Raw genomic sequence first — 24,779 nt, forward strand, 5'->3', positions numbered from 1 at the left:
AAAAACTAAATAAATAAAATCTATAATTTTCCAAACAATATGAAAAGTATATGAAGTTAGGAGGTACTAAAATGCAAAGTGCTCTAGTTTAACTGAACAGCAATAAAAACACTACTACCAGGGGATTATTGACTATGGTTTGTTAGAAAACCAAACCCAGTTTTATTTTAAAGAGTTTAAAAAAATAACTATATAAACAATATAAAGTTTATATTATAAACATTTGTTATTGGGTAGGGTGAGAATTAAAGTTTAAGTTAGTTTTGTTTTGAAAAAAAAAACTTCCAGAGGTAAAGGAGGTCATGTTTAAAGGAAGAAATAATACGAACTATATAAATAGTACTCAATATGATAGAAGAAGTAAAATTAGAAATATCTAGAAACCAAGAATGTCTCATTTGAATCAGGGCTGGAAAAATCAATAATATTTAAATTTTTGAGTACTTTTTGATATAGAAAAATACCGAATCACTTATGACTTGTATACTAGTCAATAGACTAGTTCATAGACTATCATAGACTGATTAGATAATATACTAATCCATAGACTAGTAGTCTATAGACCAAAGGCTAGTCAGTAGTCTATGAACTAGTCTGTTGACTAGTCTATGGACTAATCTGTGGACAAGTCTGACTTATATATGGACTAGTCAATGTACTAGTCTATTGATTAGTATGTTGAATAGTCTACTGACTAGTTTATTGGCTAGTCTATGGGCTAGGCTAAATATTAAGTCTATGGACAAGTATATGGATGATCTATTCTAGTCTATTGATTAGTATGTTGAATAGACTACTGACTAGTTATTGGCTAGACTATGGACTTTTCTATTCACTAGTCTATGGGCTATTCTATTAATTAGTCTATGGACAAGTCTATGGACTACTATTGATTAGTATATTGAATAGTCTACTGAGCAGTATTTTGACTAGTCTATGGACTAGGCTAAAAACTACTCTATTGTCTAGTCCATAGACTGGTCTATTGACTACTCTATTGTCTTCAATATGGACTAGTCTATTGTATTCTATGGATTAGTATATTCTAGTCTATTGATTAGTATGTTGAATAGACTACTGTCTAGTCTATTGTCTAGTCTATAGACTAGGCTATATATTAGTCTATTGACTAGTCTATGCATTAGTCTGTTAACTAGTCAATGGACAAGTATATTGATTAATTTATGGACTGGTCTATTCTAGTCTATTGATTAGTATGTTGAATAGTCTGTTGATAATTCTATGGACTTTTCAATTCACTAGTTTATGGATTATTCTATTAATTAGTCTATGGACTAGTCTGTCCACTAGTCTATCGACTAGTCAATGGACTACTATTGAATAGTACCTTGATTAGAGTTATCAATACCCTGACCTCTAGGGTTGGATCAAAAGAGATTTTGTAAAGGCATTTAAAGGTGATTGTATTAAGTTACAATAGTTCAAAGTTTTAGGTTGTTTAAATATTAGTTGTTAGTTAGTTAGTTAGTTAGTTAGTTAGTTTGTTAGTTAGTTAGTTGTTAGTTATTAGTTAGTTAGTTAGTTAGTGTTAGTTAGTTAGTTAGTTAGTTAGTTAGTTCGTTAGTTCGTTCGTTCGTTCGTTAGTTAGTTCGTTTGTTCGTTCGTTAGTTCGTTCGTTCGTTGTTAGTTTTCGTTGTTCGTTCGTTCGTTCGTCGTTCGTTCTTCGTTCGTTCGTTCGTTCGTTAGTTCGTTCGTTCGTTCGTTCGTTCGTTCGTTCGTTGTTCGTTCGTTCGTTCGTTCGTTCGTTCGTTCGTTCGTTCGTTTGTTCGTTCGTTCGTTTCTTCGTTCGTTCGTTCGTTCGTTCGTTTTCGTTCGTTCGTTTTCGTTCGTTCGTTCGTTCGTTCGTTCGTTCGTTCGTTCGTTCGTTCGTTCGTTCGTTCGTTCTTCGTCGTTCGTTCGTTCGTTCGTTCGTTCGTTCGTTCTTCGTTCGTTCGTTCGTTCTTTCTCGTTCGTTCGTTCGTTCGTTCGTTCGTTCGTTCGTTCGTTCGTTCGTTGTTCGTTCGTTCTTCGTTCGTTCGTTCGTTCGTTCGTTCGTTCGTTCGTTCGTTCGTTCGTCTTCGTTCGTTGTTCGTTCGTTCGTTCGTTCGTTCGTTCGTTCGTTCGTTCGTTCGTTCGTTCGTTCTTTCGTTCGTTCGTTCGTTCGTTCGTTCGTTCGTTTCGTTCGTTCGTTGTTCGTTCGTTCGTTAGTTTGTTCGTTCGTTCGTTCGTTCGTTTCGTTCGTTCTTCGTTCGTTTCGTTCGTTCGTTTCGTTCGTTCGTTCGTTCGTTCGCTTCGTTCGTTCGTTCCCTTCCCGCTTCCCTGGTGGTCGTGCTCCCCTGTTCCCCCCTTCCGCTCCCTTTCCTCCTCCTCCCTTGTTTTCTGGACCCTCCCTCCGCTTCTCTTTCGCTCCGTTCCGCGCCGTTTTCCAGCCTTTCCCCTTCTGTTCCCCTTCTCCCTTCTTCCCCGCCCTTTTCCCGTCACTCAACTAAATTTTAACCAAAACTTTATATAATCTCTTGTTTTTAACCTTTTTCTTTAGTCCACAACCCAACTTGTCACATCCCTTCCATTTGCACGGTTACGGTTTCAGTGTAGTGGGTATTGGTCGTTCGCCCGATACTAATGTCAAGAAGATTAACTTGAAACATGCCTTGGATTTGGATAGACGTGGTCTCTTGCACAGACAATACAATTTGCCACCCACCAAAGATACCATTGCGGTGCCAAACAATGGTTATGTGGTACTAAGATTTAGAGCTGATAATCCTGGTAAGTTGGAAGTGAAAGCAATTGTTTATCTATTGGCTATAACATTTATTTTTCTTTGTTTTTCTAGGTTTCTGGCTATTCCATTGTCATTTCTTGTTCCATATTGTTATTGGTATGAATTTGATTTTGCAAGTGGGTACAAATGCCGATTTGCCACCAATACCACCAGGTTTCCCCACATGTGGTGATCACACGCCTCCTATACCTATTAATTAAATACTTTAATTAAACTAATTAAAACTACCAATTAAAACAAAAAAAAAACTTATAACAACACAAAAACTAAACTAAATAACAACTAATAGGTGTTAGAGAAAATGATTGACAACAAATAAGATTTTCCCTAAAACGAAAAAAGACATTTGTTGCAGCAATACCATATAACAAATCGAATCATTTTCTAGAGAACACACATGTACAAAGTTTTTAGAAGACATAGACAACAAATAAAAATGTATTATAAATAACTGAAAAAAAAAACTTGAACGAAAAAACTAGAAAATATCTAAGCAGAAATTTTAAATAAGCTTTAAAGCTTGTTTAAGCTTTAAGCTTAGCGCCTATTTTGTAAATAATGAACATACTCCACTGACTATACAATTATGTATTTGAAATTATTTTATAACTATTATTATTTGCGCTTAAGAAATATATCGGAAGCCTTGTTTTACTCAACCAAGGCTTAATATAAGCTTAAATATAAACAACTTTAGCTACTTGTAAAAAAAGCCATTTATAACAGAACACAAAGCTGTTTTTATTTAAGCTTTAGCAGCCATTTTTAAAAGGTTTTTCTTATATATTTTTAAAAAAAACTTTAAGGAAATTATTTATAATTATTTCCCAGCGCAATAGTCATAAAACTATGAATTATTTTTTAAACATTTTTTAACTCGAGTACACTTTACCAAAATATAGTTAATTTTTATTTTTTCAAAAATATTAAAAAAAATTCTTTTGTTTTGTTTGTAAATTAAGAAAATTTTCTTTACTTTTATAAATAATTTGTCCCTTTTCTAATTTTTTATTTGTATGTATTAATTGCAAAATTTTCTTTTCCCATTTTTTTCTCTCTGTGTATAGTTTCTGTTAAGTAATTTGTACTTGTATGTATTTTTTTTTTTTTTTTTTGCTCTTAGTGTATATTTTATTATTTAAATTTTTAAATACAGAACTGCAATAGTTTATGTTTATTATAATTATATATTTTTTTTTTTTTTAAGTTTTTTACTTTTGTAAAAATGTTTAAAAATATTATAACCCTTAAAATACTCCTTCCTTTTTTGCCTATTTTTCCTTAAATTGTTTGTATTAATTTTCGTTTAATTTTTGCACCGCTTATTTAAATGTTAATTTTTTTTTATTATTTTTTTATGTTTCTTTTGAAAAATGTTAATAATTTAAACAAAAAAAAAAAAGAAAAAATCAAATGAGTTAATTGTATAAAGACATGTAAAATATTAAATATTATTATATTTTTATACGAATATTACTGCCGTTAATATTAAATTTAATTATTTTTAAAATAAAATAAAAACAAAATAAATTATATTAAAAAAACAACATCATAAATCGTTTAAGTTTGCACCCTAATAACTTGTTTATTGTAAATACAAATACAATTACAATAATTATTAAGTTAGTTAATAAGATTAATGTTACCCTCTTCCCGAGACCTTAATCTTGTTTTAATTGAAATTTACTAAATTATCTAGTGTTAATAATTTTATATTAAAATAAGCCATTGCTAGACCTAAAATGATGTTTATAAATAACAGGGATGGAAAATGTAATACTATTGAACTCTTTTCAGTAGTTTTTAACATCTCGATATATGAAATAAATGTTCTACATACTTGTCCCAATACCAGACAATAGATTTAACAATAACGCAGTCACTAGACTAGTCCACAGACTAATCAGTGGAGCTGTCTTTAGACAAGTCTCTAAACTAGTATATATGTATACTAGACTATAATAGCCAAATCTTTAGACTAGTTAGTAGACTAGTCTTTACACTAGTCCATAGTCTAATTCATAGACATGTCAATAGATAGTCGATAGACTGAACCACGGATTAGTCAATATACTTGTCAATAACTAGTCCTTAGACTAGACCATACACTAGTCAATATATTAATTAACAGGCTAGTTATAGATTAGTACATTGACTAGCCAATGAACTTAACAATAGGTTAGCATATAGATAGGTCAATAGCCTAGTTCATAACACATCAAAACACTAGTCAATAGATCTGTATATGGACTAGTTAATAGACTATACTGTAGCATAATCAGTAGACTTGTTACCAGACATGTCATAAAACTAGGTATTTAACTAGTTCCGAGAATAATCTTGTCTACCGAGTTGTCTACAGAGCAGGCATGGAAAATTCAGTACATTTTGACAACGAAAAATACGATAGTACTCCCAGGACAATTTCGGTACTTTTTCTAATTTATAAACTTATAAACAAAGTAGTCTATTGTCTAGTCTAGTCTGTAGTCTTGTCTATAGTTTAGTCTATAGTCTAGTCTATAGTTTAGTCTATAGTTAAGTCTACAGTTTAGTCTATAGTCTAGTCTATATTCCAGTCTATAGTCTAGTCTATAGTCTAGTCTATAGTCTACTCTATGGTCTAGTCTATAGTCTAGTCTATAGTCTAGTCTATAGTCTAGTCTATAGGCTAGTCTATAGTCTAGTCTATAGGCTAGTCTATAGTCTATTCTATATTCTAGTCTATAGTTTACTCTATAGTCTAGTCTATAGTCTACTCTATAGTCTAGTCTATAGTCTTGTCTGTAGTCTAGTCTATAGTCTAGTATATAGTCTAGTCCTATAGTCTAGTCTATAGTCTAGCTTATAGTATAGTCCTATAGTTCAGTCTAGTTTATAGTCTAGACTATAGTCTAACCTATAGTCTAGTCTAGCTTATAGTCTAGTCTATAGTCTAGCCTATAGTCTAGCCTTAGTCTAGTCTATAGTCTAGACTAGACTTTATAGTCTAGTTTATAGTTTAGCTTATAATCTAGTCTATAGTCTAGTCTATAATATAGTCTATAGTCTAGTCTATAGTCTAGTGTATAGTCTTCTCTATAGTGTAGTCTAGTCTACAGTCTAGTCTAGTATATAGTCTTCTCTATAGTGTAGTCTAGTCTATAGTCTAGTCTATAGTCTAGTCTATAGTCTAGTCTATAGTCTAGTCTATAGTCTAGTCTATAGTCTAGTCTATAGTCTAGTCTATAGTCTAGTCTATAGTCTAGTCTATAGTCTAGTCTATAGTCTAGTCTATAGTCTAGTCTATAGTCTAGTCTATAGTCTAGTCTATAGTCTAGTCTATAGTCTAGTCTATAGTCTAGTCTATAGTCCAGTCTATAGTCTAGTCTATAGTCTAGTCTATAGTCTAGTCTATAGGCTAGTCTATAGTCTAGTCTATAGTCTAGTCTATAGTCTAGTCTAGAGTCTAGTCTATCGTCTAGTCTATCGTCTAGTCTATAGTATAGTCTATAGTATAGTCTAGTCTATAGCCTAGTCTATAGTCTAGTCTATAGTCTAGTCTATAGTCTAGTCTATAGTCTAGTCTATAGTCTAGTTTAGTCTATAGTCTAGTTTAGTCTATAGTCTAGTTTAGTCTATAGTCTAGTTTAGTCTATAGTCTAGTCTAGCCTATAGTCTAGTCTATAGTCTAGTCTATAGTCTAGTCTATAGTCTAGTCTATAGTCTAGTCTATAGTCTAGTCTATAGTCTAGTCTATAGTCTAGTCTATAGTCTAGTCTATAGTCTAGTCTATAGTCTAGTCTATAGTCTAGTCTATAGTCTAGTCTATAGTCTAGTCTATAGTCTAGTCTATAGTCTAGTCTATAGTCTAGTCTATAGTCTAGTCTATAGTCTAGTCTATAGTCTAGTCTATAGTCTAGTCTAGTCTATAGTCTAGTCTAGTCTATAGTCTAGTCTATAGTCTAGTCTATAGTCTAGTCTATAGTCTAGTCTATAGTCTAGTCTATAGTCTAGTCTATAGTCTAGTCTATAGTCTAGTCTATAGTCTAGTCTATAGTCTAGTCTATAGTCTAGTCTATAGTCTAGTCTATAGTCTAGTCTATAGTCTAGTCTATAGTCTAGTCTATAGTCTAGTCTATAGTCTAGTCTATAGTCTAGTCTATAGTCTAGTCTATAGTCTAGTCTATAGTCTAGTCTATAGTCTAGTCTATAGTCTAGTCTATAGTCTAGTCTATAGTCTAGTCTATAGTCTAGTCTATAGTCTAGTCTATAGTCTAGTCTATAGTCTAGTCTATAGTCTAGTCTATAGTCTAGTCTATAGTCTAGTCTATAGTCTAGTCTATAGTCTAGTCTATAGTCTAGTCTATAGTCTAGTCTATAGTCTAGTCTATAGTCTAGTCTATAGTCTATTCTATAGTCTATTCTATAGTATAGTCTATAGTCTAGTCTATAGTCTAGTCTATAGTCTATTCTATAGTCTATTCTATAGTCTAGTCTATAGTCTAGTCTATAGTCTAGTCTATAGTCTAGTCTATAGTATAGTCTATAGTATAGTCTATAGTCTAGTCTATAGTCTAGTGTATAGTCTAGTCTATAGTCTAGTCTATAGTCTAGTCTATAGTCTAGTCTATAGTCTAGTCTATAGTCTAGTCTATAGTCTAGTCTATAGTCTAGTCTATAGTCTAGTCTATAGTCTAGTCTATAGTCTAGTCTATAGTCTAGTCTATAGTCTAGTCTATAGTCTAGTCTATAGTCTAGTCTATAGTCTAGTCTATAGTCTAGTCTATAGTCTAGTCTATAGTCTAGTCTATAGTCTAGTCTATAGTCTAGTCTATAGTCTAGTCTAGTCTATAGACTAGTCTAGTCTAGTCTAATCTAGTCTATAGTCTAGTCTATAGTCTAGTCTATAGTCTAGTCTATAGTCTAGTCTATAGTCTAGTCTATAGTCTAGTCTATAGTCTAGTCTATAGTCTAGTCTATTCTAGTCTATAGTCTAGTCTATAGTCTAGTCTATAGTCTAGTCTATAGTCTAGTCTATAGTCTAGTCTATAGTCTAGTCTATAGTCTAGTCTATAGTCTAGTCTATAGTCTAGTCTATAGTCTAGTCTATAGTCTAGTCTATAGTCTAGTCTATAGTCTAGTCTATAGTCTAGTCTATAGTCTAGTCTATAGTCTAGTCTATAGTCTAGTCTATAGTCTAGCCTATAGTCTAGTCTATAGTCTAGTCTATAGTCTAGTCTATAGTCTAGTCTATAGTCTAGTCTATAGTCTAGTCTATAGTCTAGTCTATAGTCTAGTCTATAGTCTGGTCTATAGTCTAGTCTATAGTCTAGTCTATAGTCTAGTCTATAGTCTAGTCTACAGTCTTCTCTATAATCTAGTCTAGTCTAGTTAGTATATAGTCTAGTCTAGACTGCCACCAAAGTATAATTCGATAAGGATGTAAACTAGTGGTATTTTTGGTATTCAGTCAAATTAGTTTAAGAAACATTTTCTGTTTTTTTAAACCTTTTTTGTTGCTAATGCATAATCAGAATGTCCTGTTCTTATCGATATATATACATTTATAATCCGATAATTACTCCTAGAAATTTCCAAAATAAACCCAACATAACCTAATACGAAAACAGCAATAACATTAAACTACTATTCAAGTAAACGGTTTTCAATCCCGGACCCATATTGTGGCAATCGGAAATTTATTTACGATTGTCGTTGGTCCCCATAAAACCATTGAAACATTTGCGACCATGTAAATAGCGCGTTTAACTTTTTAATAACTTAATTTTTATAAAAGAAATACTATAATTTTAGATCCTTAATAAGAAAGGACAAAATTGTATAAGTATTTCCAATAATGGGCAAAATTGGTACCCATCCCAAATACTTCCAATGTAAATAAACAGCACCCGAATAAAGCTCAAGTAAGATATTTTAAAAAAGACAAGTAAGTGCCACAATAACTTTTAAATAAATTAACAATTTTATAAAATAAAATAATTAATTTAAAAATTTTATAAAATATCTGAAATCTAACTCGCCCACAGGTACTTAATCCTCTAGATGCCATTTGTGATCGTAAACGTACCGATGCCATATGTGTATCGAATTTGAAAAATGCTAAAGCGGTGGATAAAAGTGTTTTGGTGGAAAGACCCGATGTGAAAATCTTCTTACCATTCCGTTTCTATGTCTATGAACCGAAAAATCTATTTATAACCCAATACATATAATAAATATTTGGGTAAGTTGTGATTTCCCCTAAATTAAGCAGTAAACGATTATGGAAATATTTTGTATATAATTTTATGTTTTTTTGTGTAAAAATTTTTATGTGTTAAATGTAAAAGAACTAAAAAATGCCCTCAAAAAAGGGTTAAAACGTTTAAGACTACTAAAACAATCCCATAAAACGTTATAGTTCCTTTACTCGTTTAGAGCATAAGTTAATGTTTCGATTTTTCTCTTTTCTCATTTTATAAACATATAAAATACGATAATTTAAACTTATATAGTGGCTCCTAGTGGTGATCACTTGACATCGTTAATAGATGAAATTTCCTATGTAGCACCACCATCACCGATGCTCTCGCAAATACATGACATACCGCCAGAGCTATTCTGTAATGGTGATAATCGTCCACCGAATTGTGGACCCAATTGTGAATGTGTCCACAAAGTTGATATACCATTAGGAGCGGTTGTGGAAGTGGTGTTAGTCGATGAGGTGCAACAGACAAACCTCAGTCATCCATTTCATTTACATGGTACGGCATTCTATTTGGTGGGTTTTGGGTCGTTCTCTCCCGACAAGTCTATTAAGAAAATCAATTTGAAACACACTTTGGAATTGGATCGCATGGGAATGATTGAACGTGATTTTAGCCAGCCGCCTCTAAAGGATACCATTGCTGTGCCCAATAATGGTTATGCTGTCATGAGATTTCGTGCTGATAATCCTGGCTACTGGATGTTCCATTGTCATTTTCTGTTTCACATTGTTATAGGCATGAATCTGGTCTTTCATATTGGTACTCATGCAGATTTACCGCCCGTACCCGATGCATTTCCTACTTGCGGCGATCATAGACCTCCTGTGTCTTTATTTTAAAAACCTCTCTAGAGACCTCTTAACTATAGCATTATTTTAAAACTTAAAAAGGGAGGTTTGTGTCTTAACTTAAATTATTTAATAATTTTTTAATTAGTTTTAAAGAGAAAAAACTAATATGAGTTGATAGAGAGAGAGAAGTAAATGCCTAGTGAAACAAATGAAGGATTGTAAAAACGAATGAGAGAATGTGAAGAGCGTGCCAAGTCATGTTGTGTATATATCAAAAGAAACCTATAAAAATGTTGTTAACCAATTTGCAAGATACTTATTAAGCAGGCTCTTACCAAATTTTATATACTAATCAATCAATCATATCATACCATTTATCCATCATCCACCATTTTATCATCCTAACCAAGTTTACTAAAAATAAAAAATGTTTGATGTAACTAACAGTTCTCTTAAATAACTACTGTTTTTAATTTAAAGTTTTAATATATTTTATACAAAAATTCAATTATAATATAATTTTAAATCAAATGACTTATTTTACATATAAAAATTTTTATCTATAACTTGTTCCAGTTCCTGTACTAGTCTGATTTGCAAAAATAAATCTAATAGTAAACTACTTCTCCGGAAAATCAGACTAGCACTTGAACCTAGCAAATATGTAGTGATATTTCGTCTGTCAATAACATTTAAGTCCATATGTATTCTTTTTTTTTTAATTTAATTATTGTTTTTTATGTTTTGTTTTTAATTTATCTAAATTTATAATAAATTGTTTATATATATAAAAAAATTACATACCAATATCTGCTTTATGTATAAAATTTCAATGTTTTAATATCATATAAAGAAACTAAACTGCCAAAGCCCTATATTCATCTAAGGTAAGTTTATATATTTTATGTTTTTCATAAATGTGTGATTTAATACCAAAAACCACTTACCACAGCAGTATTATAAACTGTTACATTTCATATCTTACCTTTAAACAATATATCCAATGATATAACATGCTAATTCATTACAGACTCTTCATAACATCCTAGACGAACCTTAATCCTTAACTGCACTGGACAGCAACACTTTCTTAATTAACAGCAACAAAGTACGATCCGGTATATAGATAGATGATGATAGATACGATAGATAGATAGAATAGATAGATAGATAGATAGATAGATAGATAGATAGATCGATAGATAGATAGATAGATGATAGATAGATACGATGATAGCTAGACTCGCTACGCTCGATCGCTCGCTCAGCTCGCTCGATCGATCGCTCGATCGCTCGCTCGCTAGCTCGCTCGCTCGCTCGCTCGCTCTCTGAGCCTAGCTCGCTCGTCGCTCGCTCGCTCGCAGCTCGCTCGCTCGCTCGCTCGCTCGCTCGCTCAGCTCGCTCGCTCGCTCGCTCGCTCGCTCGCTCGCTCGCTCGCTCGCTCGCTCGCTCGCTCGCTCGCTCGCTCGCTCGCTCGCTCGCTCGCTCGCTCGCTCGCTCGCTCGCATCGCTCGCTCGCTCGCTCGCTCGCTCGCTCGCTCGCTCGCTCAGCAGCTCGCTCGGCTCGCTCGCTCGCTATCGCTCGCTCGCTCGCTCGCTCGCTCGCTCCGCTCGCTCGCTCCTCGCTCGCTCGCTCGCTCGCTCGCTCGCTCGCTCGCTCGCTCGCTCGCCGCTCGCTCGCTCGCTCGCTCGCTCGCTCGCTCGCTCGCTCGCTCGCTCGCTCGCTCGCTCCTCGCTCGCTCTCGCTCGCTCGCTCGCTCGCTCGCTCGCTCGCTCGCTCGCTCGCTCGCTCGCTCGCTCGCTCCTCGCTCGCTCGCTCGCTCGCTCGCTCGCTCGCTCGCTCGCTCGCTCGCTCCTCTCTAGCTCGCTCGCTCGCTCGCTCGCTCGCTAGCTCGCTCGCTCGCTCGCTCGCTGCTCGCTCGCTCGCTCGCTCGCTCGCTCGCTCGCTCGCTCGCTCGCTCGCTCGCTCGCTCGCTCGCTCGCTTCGCTCGCTCGCTCGCTCGCTCGCTCGCTCGCTCGCTCGCTCGCTCGCTCGCTCTCTCGCTCGCTCGCTCCTCGCTCGCTCGCTGCTCGCTCGCTCTCGCTCGCTCGCTCGCTCGCTCGCTCGCTCGCTCGCTCGCTCGCTCGCTCCTCGCTCGCTCGCTCGCTCGCTCGCTCGCTCGCTCTCTCGCTCGCTCGCTCGCTCGCTCGCTCGCTCGCTCGCTCGCTCGCTCGCTCGCTCGCTCGCTCGCTCGCTCGCTCTCTCGCTCGCTCGCTCGCTCGCTCGCTCGCTCGCTCGCTCGCTCGCTCGCTCGCTCGCTCGCTCGCTCGCTCTCTCTCGCGCTCGCTCGCTCGCTCGCTCGCTCGCTCGCTCGCTCGCTCGCTCGCTCGCTCGCTCGCTCGCTCGCTCGCTCGCTCGCTCGCTCTCGCTCGCTCGCTCGCTCGCTCGCTCGCTCTCTCGCTCGCTCGCTCGCTCGCTCGCTCTCTCGCTCGCTCGCTCGCTCGCTCGCTCGCTCGCTCGCTCTCTCGCTCTCTCTCTCGCTCGCTCGCTCGCTCGCTCGCTCGCTCGCTCGCTCGCTCTCTCGCTCGCTCGCTCGCTCGCTCTCTCGCTCGCTCGCTCGCTCGCTCGCTCGCTCGCTCGCCTCGCTCGCTCGCTCGCTCGCTCCTCGCTCGCTCGCTCGCTCGCTCGCTCGCTCGCTCGCTCGCTCGCTCGCTCGCTCGCTCGCTCGCTCGCTCGCTCGCTCGCTCGCTCGCTGCTCGCTCGCTCGCTCGCTCGCTCGCTCGCTCTCGCTCGCTCGCTCGCTCGCTCTCGCTCGCTCGCTCGCTCGCTCTCGCTCGCTCGCTCGCTCGCTCGCTCGCTCGCTCGCTCGCTCGCTCGCTCGCTCGCTCGCTCGCTCGCTCGCTCGCTCGCTCGCTCGCTCGCTCGCTCGCTCCTCGCTCGCTCTCTCGCTCGCTCGCTCGCTCGCTCCTCGGTCGGTCGCTCGCTCGCTCGCTCGCTCGCTCGCTCGCTCGCTCGCTCGCTCGCTCGCTCGCTCGCTCGCTCGCTCGCTCGCTCGCTCGCTCGCTCGCTCGCTCTCGCTCGCTCGATCGTCTCGCTCGCTCGCCTTCCTTTCGTCTCGCTCTCTCCCCTGTCCTTCCCCCTCCCCCTCCTTCCCCTCCCTCGGCCTCTCCGCCTCTCCCCCCCCCGCCCGCCTTTGTCCCCCCCCCTTTCCCCCCCCCTCAAGTTTTTTGCTCCCCCATCATAATTAATCTCCGCAAAATTCTCATTCCCCACTACAGTTGCCTCCGATGCTGATCACTTGACATCGTTAATAGATGAAGTATCGTATATATCACCACCCTCACCTGTACTCTCACAATACGATGACATCCCAAAGAGTTACTTTTGTAACGGTGACAATCGTCCAGCCGACTGTGGCGAAAATTGTGAATGTGTCCATAAAATAGATATACCACTCGATGCTGTCGTCGAAGTAGTACTAATCGATGAGGTGCAACAGATCAACATTAGTCATCCGTTTCATTTGCATGGCATGCCGTTTTATGTCATCGGTATTGGTCGTTCACCCGATGAGGAAACACAACGTATGAGTTTGAAACTGGCACTTGATCTAGATAGACGTGGTATATTAAATCGAAAATTCCTTATGCCCTCGCTAAGGGATACGGTAGCGGTGCCGAATAATGGTTATACAGTTATAAGATTTCGTGCCGATAATCCGGGCGTTTGGATGTTTCATTGTCATTTTCAATATCACATTGTTATCGGCATGAATTTACTATTTCAAGTGGGCACGAAAAAGGATTGGCCACCAGTACCAGCTAATTTTCCCAAATGTGGTAATTTTGTACCGCCCATAACGTTACATTAAGGGATGAAGGAAAGGTGTTGCTTTTCAAATGTATTAAATATCGGATAGTAGAGTGTTCCCCTAATTGATGATATTTAGTAATTATAGTTAAAAGAAAATATTTTTGAAAAATTTTATAATTTAATACTTTGTTGTGTTTTTGTTTTAATTTTTATTAAATGTTTTATAATATTGTAAAAACCATAAAAATGTCTTAATATTAAACAAATTAAAACTATAAATTTATTAAAATCAAAAAAAAAAAAACCTTAAAAAAGAAATTGTAAACATATAAATATTAATTATTTTCTCTCAGTGTATTCTATATTTTAAGTATAGTAAAATAAACTTTTGATTCTTTAATAAAATGTCTATTTAAATTTTAATTAATTTAACAGTTTTTTTATTAATTTAAAAAAGTAAGTAAAATAAATTAAGAATAAACAAGGAAAACAGAGATGCCAGATCAAATTTTACAAATATTACTGTTAAACAAACATCAAGGGAAATGTGTTGGAGACTTAAAGCCCTTAAACATCATTTGGCGTAACCATAGCAACTGCGATAATCCAAACATTAAACCTTTTCCAAACTAATTCTATTAAAATTTTGAACAAAAATTATAAAAATGTCCGAAGAATTACAAAAAGCTGGACTATTTATAGATGATATTTACCGTTTACGTGTACAAGATCCTCGTATAGCCACCGAAACTAATGAACTGAGAGAAGAATGTTTGGAGTATGCCAATAAATTGGAAGAATTTAAAAAATTAGCCATAGAATTTCATAAAATCGTTAATAACTATGGCAAAGATGTGGAAAAGGAAAAGCTAAGGGCTATTGGAACTCAAAATATGTTGAAAAACAATGGCCAAACAAAGACAGGCAGAGCAACAGTTGTACCAGGTTTGTTAGGCAAAATAATACAGAAAATGATTTGTTGAAAAATTTTTATATTCACATTTTGTTTGCAGAGTAAAATACATGAGAAAAATTTAGAATTGGATCGTTTGAAAAGTGAATATCAATATTTACAGCGTATCGAATCGGAACAACAGGAACTTATTAATAATTTCTTAATGAATCAATAAAAATAAGAGGAAACTATGAAATATGTTTTGCTGTTAACTTTCTTCAGAATCTTTCAGTCTATTCTACAATCTGTTCTATAGTCTAGTCTATAGTCTGCACTATAGTCAAGTCTATTGTCTGGACTATAATCTGGTCTAAAATCTGGACTATAGTCTGGTCTATAGCATAGTCCAAGTCTGATCTATAGCTTTGCCTATATTCAAGTTTATAGTTTAGTCTATAGATCAGTCTATAGTCTAGTCTATAGTCTAGTCTATAGTCTAGTCTATAGTCTAGTCTATAGTCTAGTCTATAGTCTAGTCTATAGTCCTAGTCTATAGTCTAGTCTATAGTCTAGTCTATAGTCTAGTCTATAGTCTAGTCTACAGTCTAGTCTATATTCTAGTCTATAGTCTAGTCTATATTCTAGTCTATAGTCTAGTCTATAGTCTAGTCTATAGTCTAGTCTATAGTCTAGTCTATAGTCTAGTCTATAGTCTAGTCTATAGTCTAGTCTATAGTCTAGTCTATAGTCTAGGTCTAGTCTATAGTCTAGTCTATAGTCTAGTCTATAGTCTAGTCTATAGTCTAGTCTATAGTCTAGTCTATAGTCTAGTCTATAGTCTAGTCTATAGTCTAGTCTATAGTCTAGTCTATAGTCTAGTCTATAGTCTAGTCCTATAGTCTAGTCTATAGTCTAGTCTATAGTCTAGTCTATAGTCTAGTCTATAGTCTAGTCTATAGTCTAGTCTATAGTCCTAGTCTATAGTCTAGTCTATAGTCTAGTCTATAGTCTAGTCTATAGTCTAGTCTATAGTCTAGTCTATAGTCTAGTCTATAGTACTAGTCTAGTCTATAGTCCTATAGTCTAGTCTATAGTCTAGTCTAGTCTAGTCTATAGTCTAGTCTATAGTCTAGTCTATAGTCTAGTCTATAGTCTAGTCTATAGTCTAGTCTATAGTCTAGTCTATTAGTCTAGTCTATAGTCTAGTCTATAGTCTAGTCTATAGTCCTAGTCATATAGTCTAGTCTATAGTCTAGTCTATAGTCTAGTCTATAGTCTAGTCTATAGTCTAGTCTATAGTCTAGTCTATAGTTTTAGTCTATAGTCTAGTCTATAGTCTAGTCTATAGTCTAGTCTATAGTCTAGTCTATAGTCTAGTCTATAGTCTAGTCTATAGTCTAGTCTATAGTCTAGTCTATAGTCTAGTCTATAGTCTAGTCTATAGTCTAGTCTATAGTCTAGTCTATAGTCTAGTCTATAGTCTAGTCTATAGTCTAGTCTATAATCTAGTCTATAGTCTAGTCTAGTCTATAGTCTAGTCTATAGTCTAGTCTATAGTCTAGTCTATAGTCTAGTCTAGTCTATAGTCTAGTTTATAATCTAGTCTATAGTGTAGTCTATAGTCTATAGTCTAGTCTATAGTCTTGTCTATAGACTAGTTTAAGTCTAATTTAAAGTCTAGTATAAGAACTAGTTTATAGTCAGGACTAATCTATAGTTTTTTCTGTAGTCTAGTCTATAGTCTAGCATATAGTCTAGTCTATATTCTAGTCTATAGCCTATTCTATAGTCTAGTATATAGTCTAGTCTATAGCCTTTTCTATAATCTATTCTATAGTCTAGTCTATAGCCTAGTCTAGTCTGTAACCTATTCTATAGCCATTTCTTTAGTAGAGTTTATAGCCTAATCCATAGTCTACAGTCTAGTCTATAGTCTTATCTATAGTATAGTCTATAATATACTAGTCTATTCTTAAGTGCAATCTATAATCTGGATTATAGACAAGACTACTGTCTATAGTCTGGACTATAGCGTAGCATTTAGGCTGGGCTATTTTCTAGTCCATGATCTCGACTAAAAAATTAAAAATAAAAAAAAATCTAGCTTTTTTTCTTAACATATAATTTCTTTAAGAGATTGAACATTTTTACGATAACACGCGAAACTACATAAAGGTAAATTAGTTTTGGAACAATTATACACCTTAGGATTGCTACAACCCGCTATACCACACAACTGCTGTTTGGGTGGTTCTTTGGGTAATTGAGCGGCCAAAGGAAATTCTACACCCGCCGGTAATTGTATAACCGCACCTTCCAAAGTATTCTTATAACTTATCATGGGAGTTAGTTCTTTCGCTGATTTTGGTTTATTACCCGCCCTATGTTTACTTTCTTGTTTCTTAAGCAAACGTTCCATAGTTTTCTTTTTATCCTTTTCACGCTTTTCATCCGCCTGCTGTTTACGTTTGAGTATTTTTAAGGCCGCTTTCTGTAGTTCTTCGGCGGTTTGTGGTTTCTCTTTTTCCTTGTAACCAGTGGGTAGAGCCATTAAGGTTTCCGAAAATCCCGGTGCAGATTCGGTATCATTATTACGATCATACATGGCTCTTTGACGGGCAGTCATTAGTTTGGGATCTTTCATTTTACGCAATTCTACATCTTCAATTTCTTCTAGTTTTCCCGATTCTACAGCCGTCAACCAACGTTCCTCTTCGCTGGAGGTGCCACTATCGCGGCGTCTTTTATTTTTCTTATTTGCAGCAGAGGAGGGTGTTACGGGAGTTTTTGTATTAACTATTTCGGTTTCTTCTAATTTCTTAAGTGGTTTTTTGTTAATTGTGGACTTTTCCATCTTTTGAATAGTTTTAGCTGCACTTGTTTCCTCAATGCTTGTTTCTATTTCGATGCTATCCTCCATTAATTCCTCCTCCACTTCTACATCGACAGTTTCCTCGTCATTGTTAAAGGTTGACTCCTTGCTGCGATTCATACTATTGGGTGTATCATTTCTTTCATCTTCCACATCAATATCTTCACTTTCTTGCTGTAAGCTTACATTGGGCGATTCCTTGGATTGTTCAAAACTCTCCGATTTGTTTTTGGATGACTTGTGATGTTTATGTTTTTTCTTATGTTTTTCTTTGGTATGTTCCAAGAGAATTTTAATTAATATAACAAATTTAACATTTAATATTTAAGTATAATTACCTTCTCTGTCTCTTTTAGCCATTTTCATTATAATTTATTAGAATTTTTCTAAAATATTTATAAAAAAGTAAATTTTACAGCAACAATAATCAAAACAAAACAAATTGTGCTGTAGTCAGCTTAACCGTTATTCTTAACGCCGTTCAATTTATAATGCGGCCGACGTTAGTTATCATATTATTTGGATTGCCATTAAATTTATAAAAATTCTTTAGTATTTTTAAAGAAATTTCCAAAATTTTATATAAAAAATGAGTATTTTTCAAAAAATTTAGCATTGGTTGGTGATTTTAGCAACAGTTGACAGATGATTTTAAACGTCCGTACAAAAATTTTAAATTAGCTAACGCCGTTATTTATTTTAGTCGACACTGCTGTCTGGTTTCAGCTTTTGTTTATGGCATTCATTTTAAATTGATAACAAGCAATCAAGGTGAATTTATTTAAGGTAATCTTAGTAAATTTGCAAAATTTTTATAAACAAAATAAATAATAAGCTGTTTAAGTCGACTCTCCAGAGATTTAGGAATATATTACTACATATAAGGAAATTTTTGGAATTGTATTAGTAGAAAAAGGATCCTTACAAATTTCATAAAATCTTTATAATAAAGATCCATAAAATTTTTAAATCGAAATATTCTATTATGGAAAATATGATTTTAACAAATTTATTTTTTCTTCAAAATGGTTTATATTTTATTAATCAATATTAAGCTGATTTTAATTTTTAATACAATTTATTTATTTCTTTTATTTAAACAGTTTTTTTTTTAAAGTTTGTTAAACATTTTTAATAAGTGTGTGTACGTACATAAACATGTAATTAATTCATAAACAATGTTTCTTTTTTTACTTAAATAAGTTCAAAATTATAGATTGAAAAAAATTAAAAAAAGTTAATACAATATTGTTATTTTAATGTAATTGTATACAAACAGTAAATGAATAATTAAATTTATAGTTATAAGCTCCTTTTTTATACAAGGCTGTGAACCTATAAATTCGTATCAAGTGTTTAAGGAGTCTTGTTTTACCTCGTACCCTTAGAATTGGCACATTGGGTTTAAAAAAACATTTAACAACTATGGTTTATTTGTTATTTAAGAAGAATATTTTAATTAAATATTTTTAGAATATATTGGGGGCTTGCTGTTTTGTTTAGAGTTTTTCTTTGCTTTGAAACCCTTTTCTTTTGTAAATCTCATTTGGAGTAGCTTTAAGCACTATCACTACCACTGGTACGCCATAGTTAGGGAAGTATGGGTCGTGGCCGTACCACATAATGGGTTACAAATCATGTGGGATTATTGCGTTTATTTGAACGCAAGCGGGCCAGACCAGTACGTTCTTCTTCCTCATCACTAGTATACTGATGCATACCACTGGAACCGGCTCCCGAAGCACCCGACGACGAACCACCACCCGAGGGATTGCGTACCGAAGAGGTCGCCTGCAATAGCTCTTGATCGGGTGCATTACGATTTTCATACAATAACACTTGTAAGGTTTCCTCATATATACGAGCTTCTGGGAATTCTACCTTTGTATGCTTCCGATCTGTTGCATACACTATAGAGGTACAACACACTTCGGCCACCTTTTTGCCATGTCCATAAAAGGACCAACAACATATCTCACTCGGTCCAATGACATCTTTTATGAACAAAATGCGTTCATTGAAACGCAACGATAACTTATCGAATAGTTCAATATTTTTCAAGAGATTATCATCCGAATTACTGGTATATGAATACTTGTTATTTTGTCGTTGCACTACCAATATAACGGCCGGTTTCGATGATGAACTTATTAGCATTTGTTCTTCTTTCTGTGATGTTATAAGAGGAATGCGACAAATAGGTTTGGGTTCTTGATGTGCCAGCAGGGCGCGTTCACATGACATGGCCAGTTCAGTTATGCAGTAGTATTTAGCCTCGGCTAATAGTTCGGCAATTTCTCGATGAGACTCTGGCAGTGGTACTGTACCATCACGTAGATAATTAAGTATGGTGCCAAAATGTTGTCCACAGCGATCGATAAGTATCCAACCTACAAAATAAATTAATATTTGTAAATATTTTTCTTTTTTGGATATACTGATGTTTAAAGCGTTTAAAATCTACAGACTAGACTATAGACTAAACAATATTGCAGACTATACTATTGACTAAACAAGACTGTAGATTAGGCTATAGACTAGACTACATACTGGGCTATAGACTAGACTATTGACTAGGCTATAGACTAGACTATTGACTAGGCTATAGACTACCATACAGACTAGGCTATAGACTAGGCTATAGACTAGACAATAGACTAGGCTATAGACTAGACTAGGCTATAGACTAGAATATAGCCAAGACAATAGACTAGACAAAATACTAGACAATAGACTAGACAATAGACTAGACAATTGACTAGACAATAGACTAGACTATGGACTAGACTATAGACTAGACTATAGACTAGACTATAGACTAGACTATAGACTAGACTATAGACTAGACTATAGACTAGACTATAGACTAGACTATAGACTAGACTATAGACTAGACTATAGACTAGACTATAGACTAGACTATAGACTAGACTATAGACTAGACTATAGACTAGACTATAGACTAGACCTATAGACTAGACTATAGACTAGACTATAGACTAGACTATAGACTAGACTATAGACTAGGCTATAGACTAGACCTATAGACTAGACTATAGACTAGACTATAGACTAGACTATAGACTAGACTATAGACTAGACTATAGGACTAGACTATAGACTATGACTATAGATTAGACTATAGACTAGACTATAGACTAGACTATAGACTAGACTATAGACTAGACTATAGACTAGACTATAAGACTAGACTTATAGACTAGTAGACTAGACTATAGACTAGACTATAGACTAGACTATAGACTAGACTATAGACTAGACTATAGACTAGACTATAACTAGACTATAGACTAGACTATAGACTAGACTAGACTAGACTAGACTATAGACTAGACTATAGACTAGACTATAGACTAGACTATAGACTAGACTATAGACTAGACTATAGACTAGACTATAGACTAGACTATAGACTAGACTATAGACTAGACTATAGACTAGACTATAGACTAGACTATAGACTAGACTATAGACTAGACTATAGACTAGACTATAGACTAGACTATAGACTAGACTATAGACTAGACTATAGACTAGACTATAGACTAGACTATAGACTAGACTATAGACTAGACTATAGACTAGACTATAGACTAGACTATAGACTAGACTATAGACTAGACTATAGACTAGACTATAGACTAGACTATAGACTAGACTATAGACTAGACTATAGACTAGACTATAGACTATAGACTAGACTATAGACTAGACTATAGACTAGACTATAGACTAGACTATAGACTAGACTATAGACTAGACTATAGACTAGACTATGGACTAGACTATAGACTAGACTATAGACTAGACTATAGACTAGACTATAGACTAGACTATAGACTAGACTATAGACTAGACTATAGACTAGACTATGGACTAGACTATAGACTAGACTATAGAGTAGACTATAGACTAGACTATAGACTAGACTATAGACTAGACTATAGACTAGACTATAGACTAGACTATAGACTAGACTATAGACTAGACTATAGACTAGACTATAGACTAGACTATAGACTAGACTATAGACTAGACTATAGACTAGACTATAGACTAGACTATAGACTAGACTATAGACTAGACTATAGACTAGACTATAGACTAGACTATAGACTAGACTATAGACTAGACTATAGACTAGACTATAGACTAGACTATAGACTAGACTATAGACTAGACTATAGACTAGACTATAGACTAGACTATAGACTAGACTATAGACTAGACTATAGACTAGACTAGACTAGACTAGACTATAGACTAGACTATAGACTAGACTATAGACTAGACTATAGACTAGACTAGACTATAGACTAGACTATAGACTAGACTATAGACTAGGCTATAGACTAGACTATAGACTAGGCTATAGATTCCGCTACAGACTAGGCTATAGATTCCGCTATAGACTAGGCTATAGATTCCGCTATAGACTAGATTATAGATTCCGCTATAGACTAGACTATAGATTAGACTGGACTATAGACTAGATAATAAATTTCTATGAATTTTTTTTTTTTTTTGTAACAAAGCACACCTTCTATGCTATATAAAAATTCCCTTACCTTCCGAATCTGTCAACACCTCCATGCGACCGCTAAACATGGCACTTAACATCGTATCATTGTGCTTTGTCAGCGTTCCAATTGTGGTATAATATAAACGGCCACCAACATTCAACTTCACATACTGCGAACTATGACCCTTAATTAAAGTCTTTTGATCTCCGGACATTTTGGAAGTGGTCACCAAGACCAAATCGTCACAAGGACTGGCAGTCAATTGTAATTTACCCTCGATGGCACGAGTAACAGCTACTAGACAAGTACTATTAGTGCTATTACCACTCGTATATAAACCAGACGATGATGAAGATGCTGCTGTTGACTGTTCCGGCTTTACCTGTTGATGTGGTGCTGATATATTATTACTGTTGCTGCTGCTGGCTACCTCTACTTTTGGCTTAATCTGTTGGTTGGAGCCTTTGCAAACGCTGTCTTGGGCGTTGCGTGTGCTCGTTAAGGGTGTTAGAGTAGCAATTTTGACGACTTATTGTTGCTACTGGTTGGCAAAGGGGTCACACACAAAAGTTTTTAAAAATCTTTGTTTTAACTGCAAACTTAGAAACTTTTATTTGCTGGATGATTATAAATATAATTAAACAAATTTATTTATTTTCAATTTCTTTAAAATTTTATCTTTTTTATACGAAGACGCCCTTTATTTTTTTGTCTTATTGAAAATGTATTGTTGTGTTCAATTTGTCAATGAATATTGTCTGTCATATTTTTTAACATGAATCACCAACGATTTATTGAAGTTTCATAGTAAAACTTATCGCTTTTTGTGTGTTAATAACTTTATTTAATTATTTTTTATGTTATTTTTTATCTTAGGTAATTTTTTTGTGTATGTTTTTCTAATAATTTTTTAGGGTCTCCTCATAGAGACCTGTGCCGACTAAAATCAATGACGGCGGCAGTTGACGCATGATATTACGGCGGCATTTTGGATTCCGTTTTTAGCCGGCTAAGTTTTCTAGAGTTTATGTCATTTTTACAACATTTGTAAAGCAAATGTTAATTTAATAATCTATTGATATAATGAATTGATGAAAGAATATTTACACTTAACTGCTTTTAATTCAAATATCCAGAATGTATTGGAAATATATATTTTGGAAATCTGATATAAGTAGGGTTCTACAGTTGATACAAAGATTTTCCTTCTTGTCTAATTTAACAAAAGTTAGCCAATATGGGGACTGTTTTGTGATACTTAACCTAAGGCTATGGAGAAAATTAAACCCACTACATTCAGACTGACGGACTAAGAATTTCGGAAAAGTTTTCCGATAATATTCGATAAATAGAGAATATTCATTGTAAATATTCTGCAACTCAAAACAACTATCGAAAACATTCAAAATGTCTATTCAATTTTCAAAATCCTAACATATTGCTAATTTTATATCCACTGATGTAACAATAGTCGAATTAGGTTGCGTGCAAATTTTGATCAAATTGGAATTATTTGTAGCATTTAAATTAATTGAAGTTGAGACAAGTACAAAATATTAAAAAAGTTTTGGTTGGTCATGCAGAATCTTTATACACACTAAATTTATTAGTTTTAGTTATAAGGATCACCTAAAAAATAATTTTAAATGAAAACACTTGTGGGAATTTATTAAATAAGAAAAAAATTTAAAAACTGCCAAACCGATTAACAGAATTGTTGTGTTTAAAATCCTTTATACTTAACAGTAGGGTGTAAAATTGTTGCATAAAATTTTCTCTTAAAAGTATTGTAAATCAACAATTTAGTTTAAATCTTTATAAAAGCAATTCTTTAAAGATGTTTTTGAAACATTATAAGAACTATTCAATGTATTCAAAAGTGTTGATTAAACAATTGAGGAAGATCTTTGGCAGATCAATTATTCTGTAAAAAGTTTATATTCAAAATTTTTTAAAAATGGTCGGGGGTTTTAGAATTATTACATTAATTGCAATTAATAGTTTAATAGTGATGTGTAAAGCACAAATAAATAGTACGTAAAAGTTACTTCAAATAATCCAATTAATATTTTAATTGTTATAAATTTATCTTTAACAATTTAGTGACTTCTTATAAAAATATGCCTCCCTTATATATTTTTGAGGATTACAATCAGTGTTTGCATAAAAACTATACACATTTACCTCGCATATATTGCCTAACTTATGCAGAAATAATACCAGATGTTATATCTCCATTATGGCAGCAGATTGAAGAATTTTCCAACTCCTATCAATTTCACTACAGACATGATCATCTATTTCGTGGAATGTGTTTAAAGAATGTTATGAATTCTACTGAAGGAGATTTGGAAATGTGGAAAAACACAACATTTAAAGAAAATGAGGTTAAAATGTTTTGATTTGTTTTATTTGAGAAAAAGAACTAATACTATTTATTTAATTAATAGATAACAGATATCTTTAAACGAATATTTAATAATAACAAACATGATAATATCAAATTGGAATATGAACATGAAATAGACACACGTTTAAATGAGGAATTTAATGATCTGTATAATTTGAGTTTACAAACTTTAACACTGTATTGTGATAGTCCTGAATTTGAAAAAGAAAAAGGTGAGTTTATCTATCTATCTATCTATCTATCTATCTATCTATCTATCTATCTATCTATCTATCTATTATCTATCTATCTATCTATCTATCTATCTATCTATCTATCTATCTATCTATCTATCTATCTATCTATCTATCTATCTATCTATCTATCTATCTATCTATCTATCTATCTATCTATCTATCTATCTATCTATCTATCTATCTATCTATCTATCTATCT

At 35.0% G+C, this 24,779-nt stretch overlaps 7 protein-coding genes across 7 annotated transcripts; 5 read left to right on the forward strand and 2 right to left on the reverse strand.

The window, feature by feature from the left end:
* Positions 1 to 2,539: 2,539 nt before the first annotated feature.
* LOC119615171 (laccase-21-like) lies at positions 2,540 to 3,111 on the forward strand (the record flags this gene model as incomplete). The annotated part of the gene is made up of 2 exons (XM_037971250.1): positions 2,540 to 2,769; positions 2,837 to 3,111. Coding segments are annotated over 2 exons (379 nt in total), but the record flags the coding sequence as incomplete, so codon positions are not given.
* Positions 3,112 to 9,278: 6,167 nt separating this feature from the next.
* Positions 9,279 to 10,856, forward strand: LOC119615175 (laccase-12-like; the record flags this gene model as incomplete). The annotated part of the gene is made up of 1 exon (XM_037971255.1): positions 9,279 to 10,856. A coding segment is annotated over one exon (600 nt), but the record flags the coding sequence as incomplete, so codon positions are not given.
* A 2,210-nt stretch (positions 10,857 to 13,066) lies between these two features.
* LOC119615176 (laccase-21-like) lies at positions 13,067 to 14,046 on the forward strand (the record flags this gene model as incomplete). The annotated part of the gene is made up of 1 exon (XM_037971256.1): positions 13,067 to 14,046. A coding segment is annotated over one exon (615 nt), but the record flags the coding sequence as incomplete, so codon positions are not given.
* Positions 14,047 to 14,182: 136 nt separating this feature from the next.
* Positions 14,183 to 14,774, forward strand: LOC119615174 (intraflagellar transport protein 20 homolog). Its single transcript, XM_037971254.1, is given in 3 exon segments — positions 14,183 to 14,522; positions 14,524 to 14,568; positions 14,637 to 14,774. Coding segments are annotated over 3 exon segments (396 nt in total). The 5' UTR covers positions 14,183 to 14,288; the 3' UTR covers positions 14,754 to 14,774.
* A 1,568-nt stretch (positions 14,775 to 16,342) lies between these two features.
* On the reverse strand, positions 16,343 to 18,027 carry LOC119615172 (INO80 complex subunit B). Its single transcript, XM_037971252.1, has 2 exons — positions 17,729 to 18,027; positions 16,343 to 17,659 (listed from the first exon to the last, which is right to left on the reverse strand). Exons 1-2 carry the CDS (start codon positions 17,754 to 17,756, stop codon positions 16,632 to 16,634), a joined length of 1,056 nt encoding a protein of 351 aa, XP_037827180.1. The 5' UTR covers positions 17,757 to 18,027; the 3' UTR covers positions 16,343 to 16,631.
* Positions 18,028 to 18,888: 861 nt separating this feature from the next.
* Positions 18,889 to 22,886, reverse strand: LOC119615173 (BTB/POZ domain-containing adapter for CUL3-mediated RhoA degradation protein 3). The gene is made up of 2 exons (XM_037971253.1): positions 21,980 to 22,886; positions 18,889 to 19,780 (listed from the first exon to the last, which is right to left on the reverse strand). The coding sequence occupies exons 1-2, from the start codon at positions 22,146 to 22,148 to the stop codon at positions 19,026 to 19,028; spliced, it is 924 nt and encodes a 307-aa protein (XP_037827181.1). The 5' UTR covers positions 22,149 to 22,886; the 3' UTR covers positions 18,889 to 19,025.
* A 944-nt stretch (positions 22,887 to 23,830) lies between these two features.
* Positions 23,831 to 24,556, forward strand: LOC119615177 (the record flags this gene model as incomplete). The annotated part of the gene is made up of 3 exons (XM_037971257.1): positions 23,831 to 23,967; positions 24,038 to 24,321; positions 24,385 to 24,556. Coding segments are annotated over exons 1-3 (532 nt in total), but the record flags the coding sequence as incomplete, so codon positions are not given.
* Positions 24,557 to 24,779: the final 223 nt, after the last annotated feature.

Source organism: Lucilia sericata, unplaced genomic scaffold (assembly GCF_015586225.1).
Source record: "Lucilia sericata isolate MDLA Ls3-8-SP2 unplaced genomic scaffold, ASM1558622v1 Contig004282F_arrow, whole genome shotgun sequence".
Lineage (NCBI taxonomy): Eukaryota > Metazoa > Arthropoda > Insecta > Diptera > Calliphoridae > Lucilia > Lucilia sericata.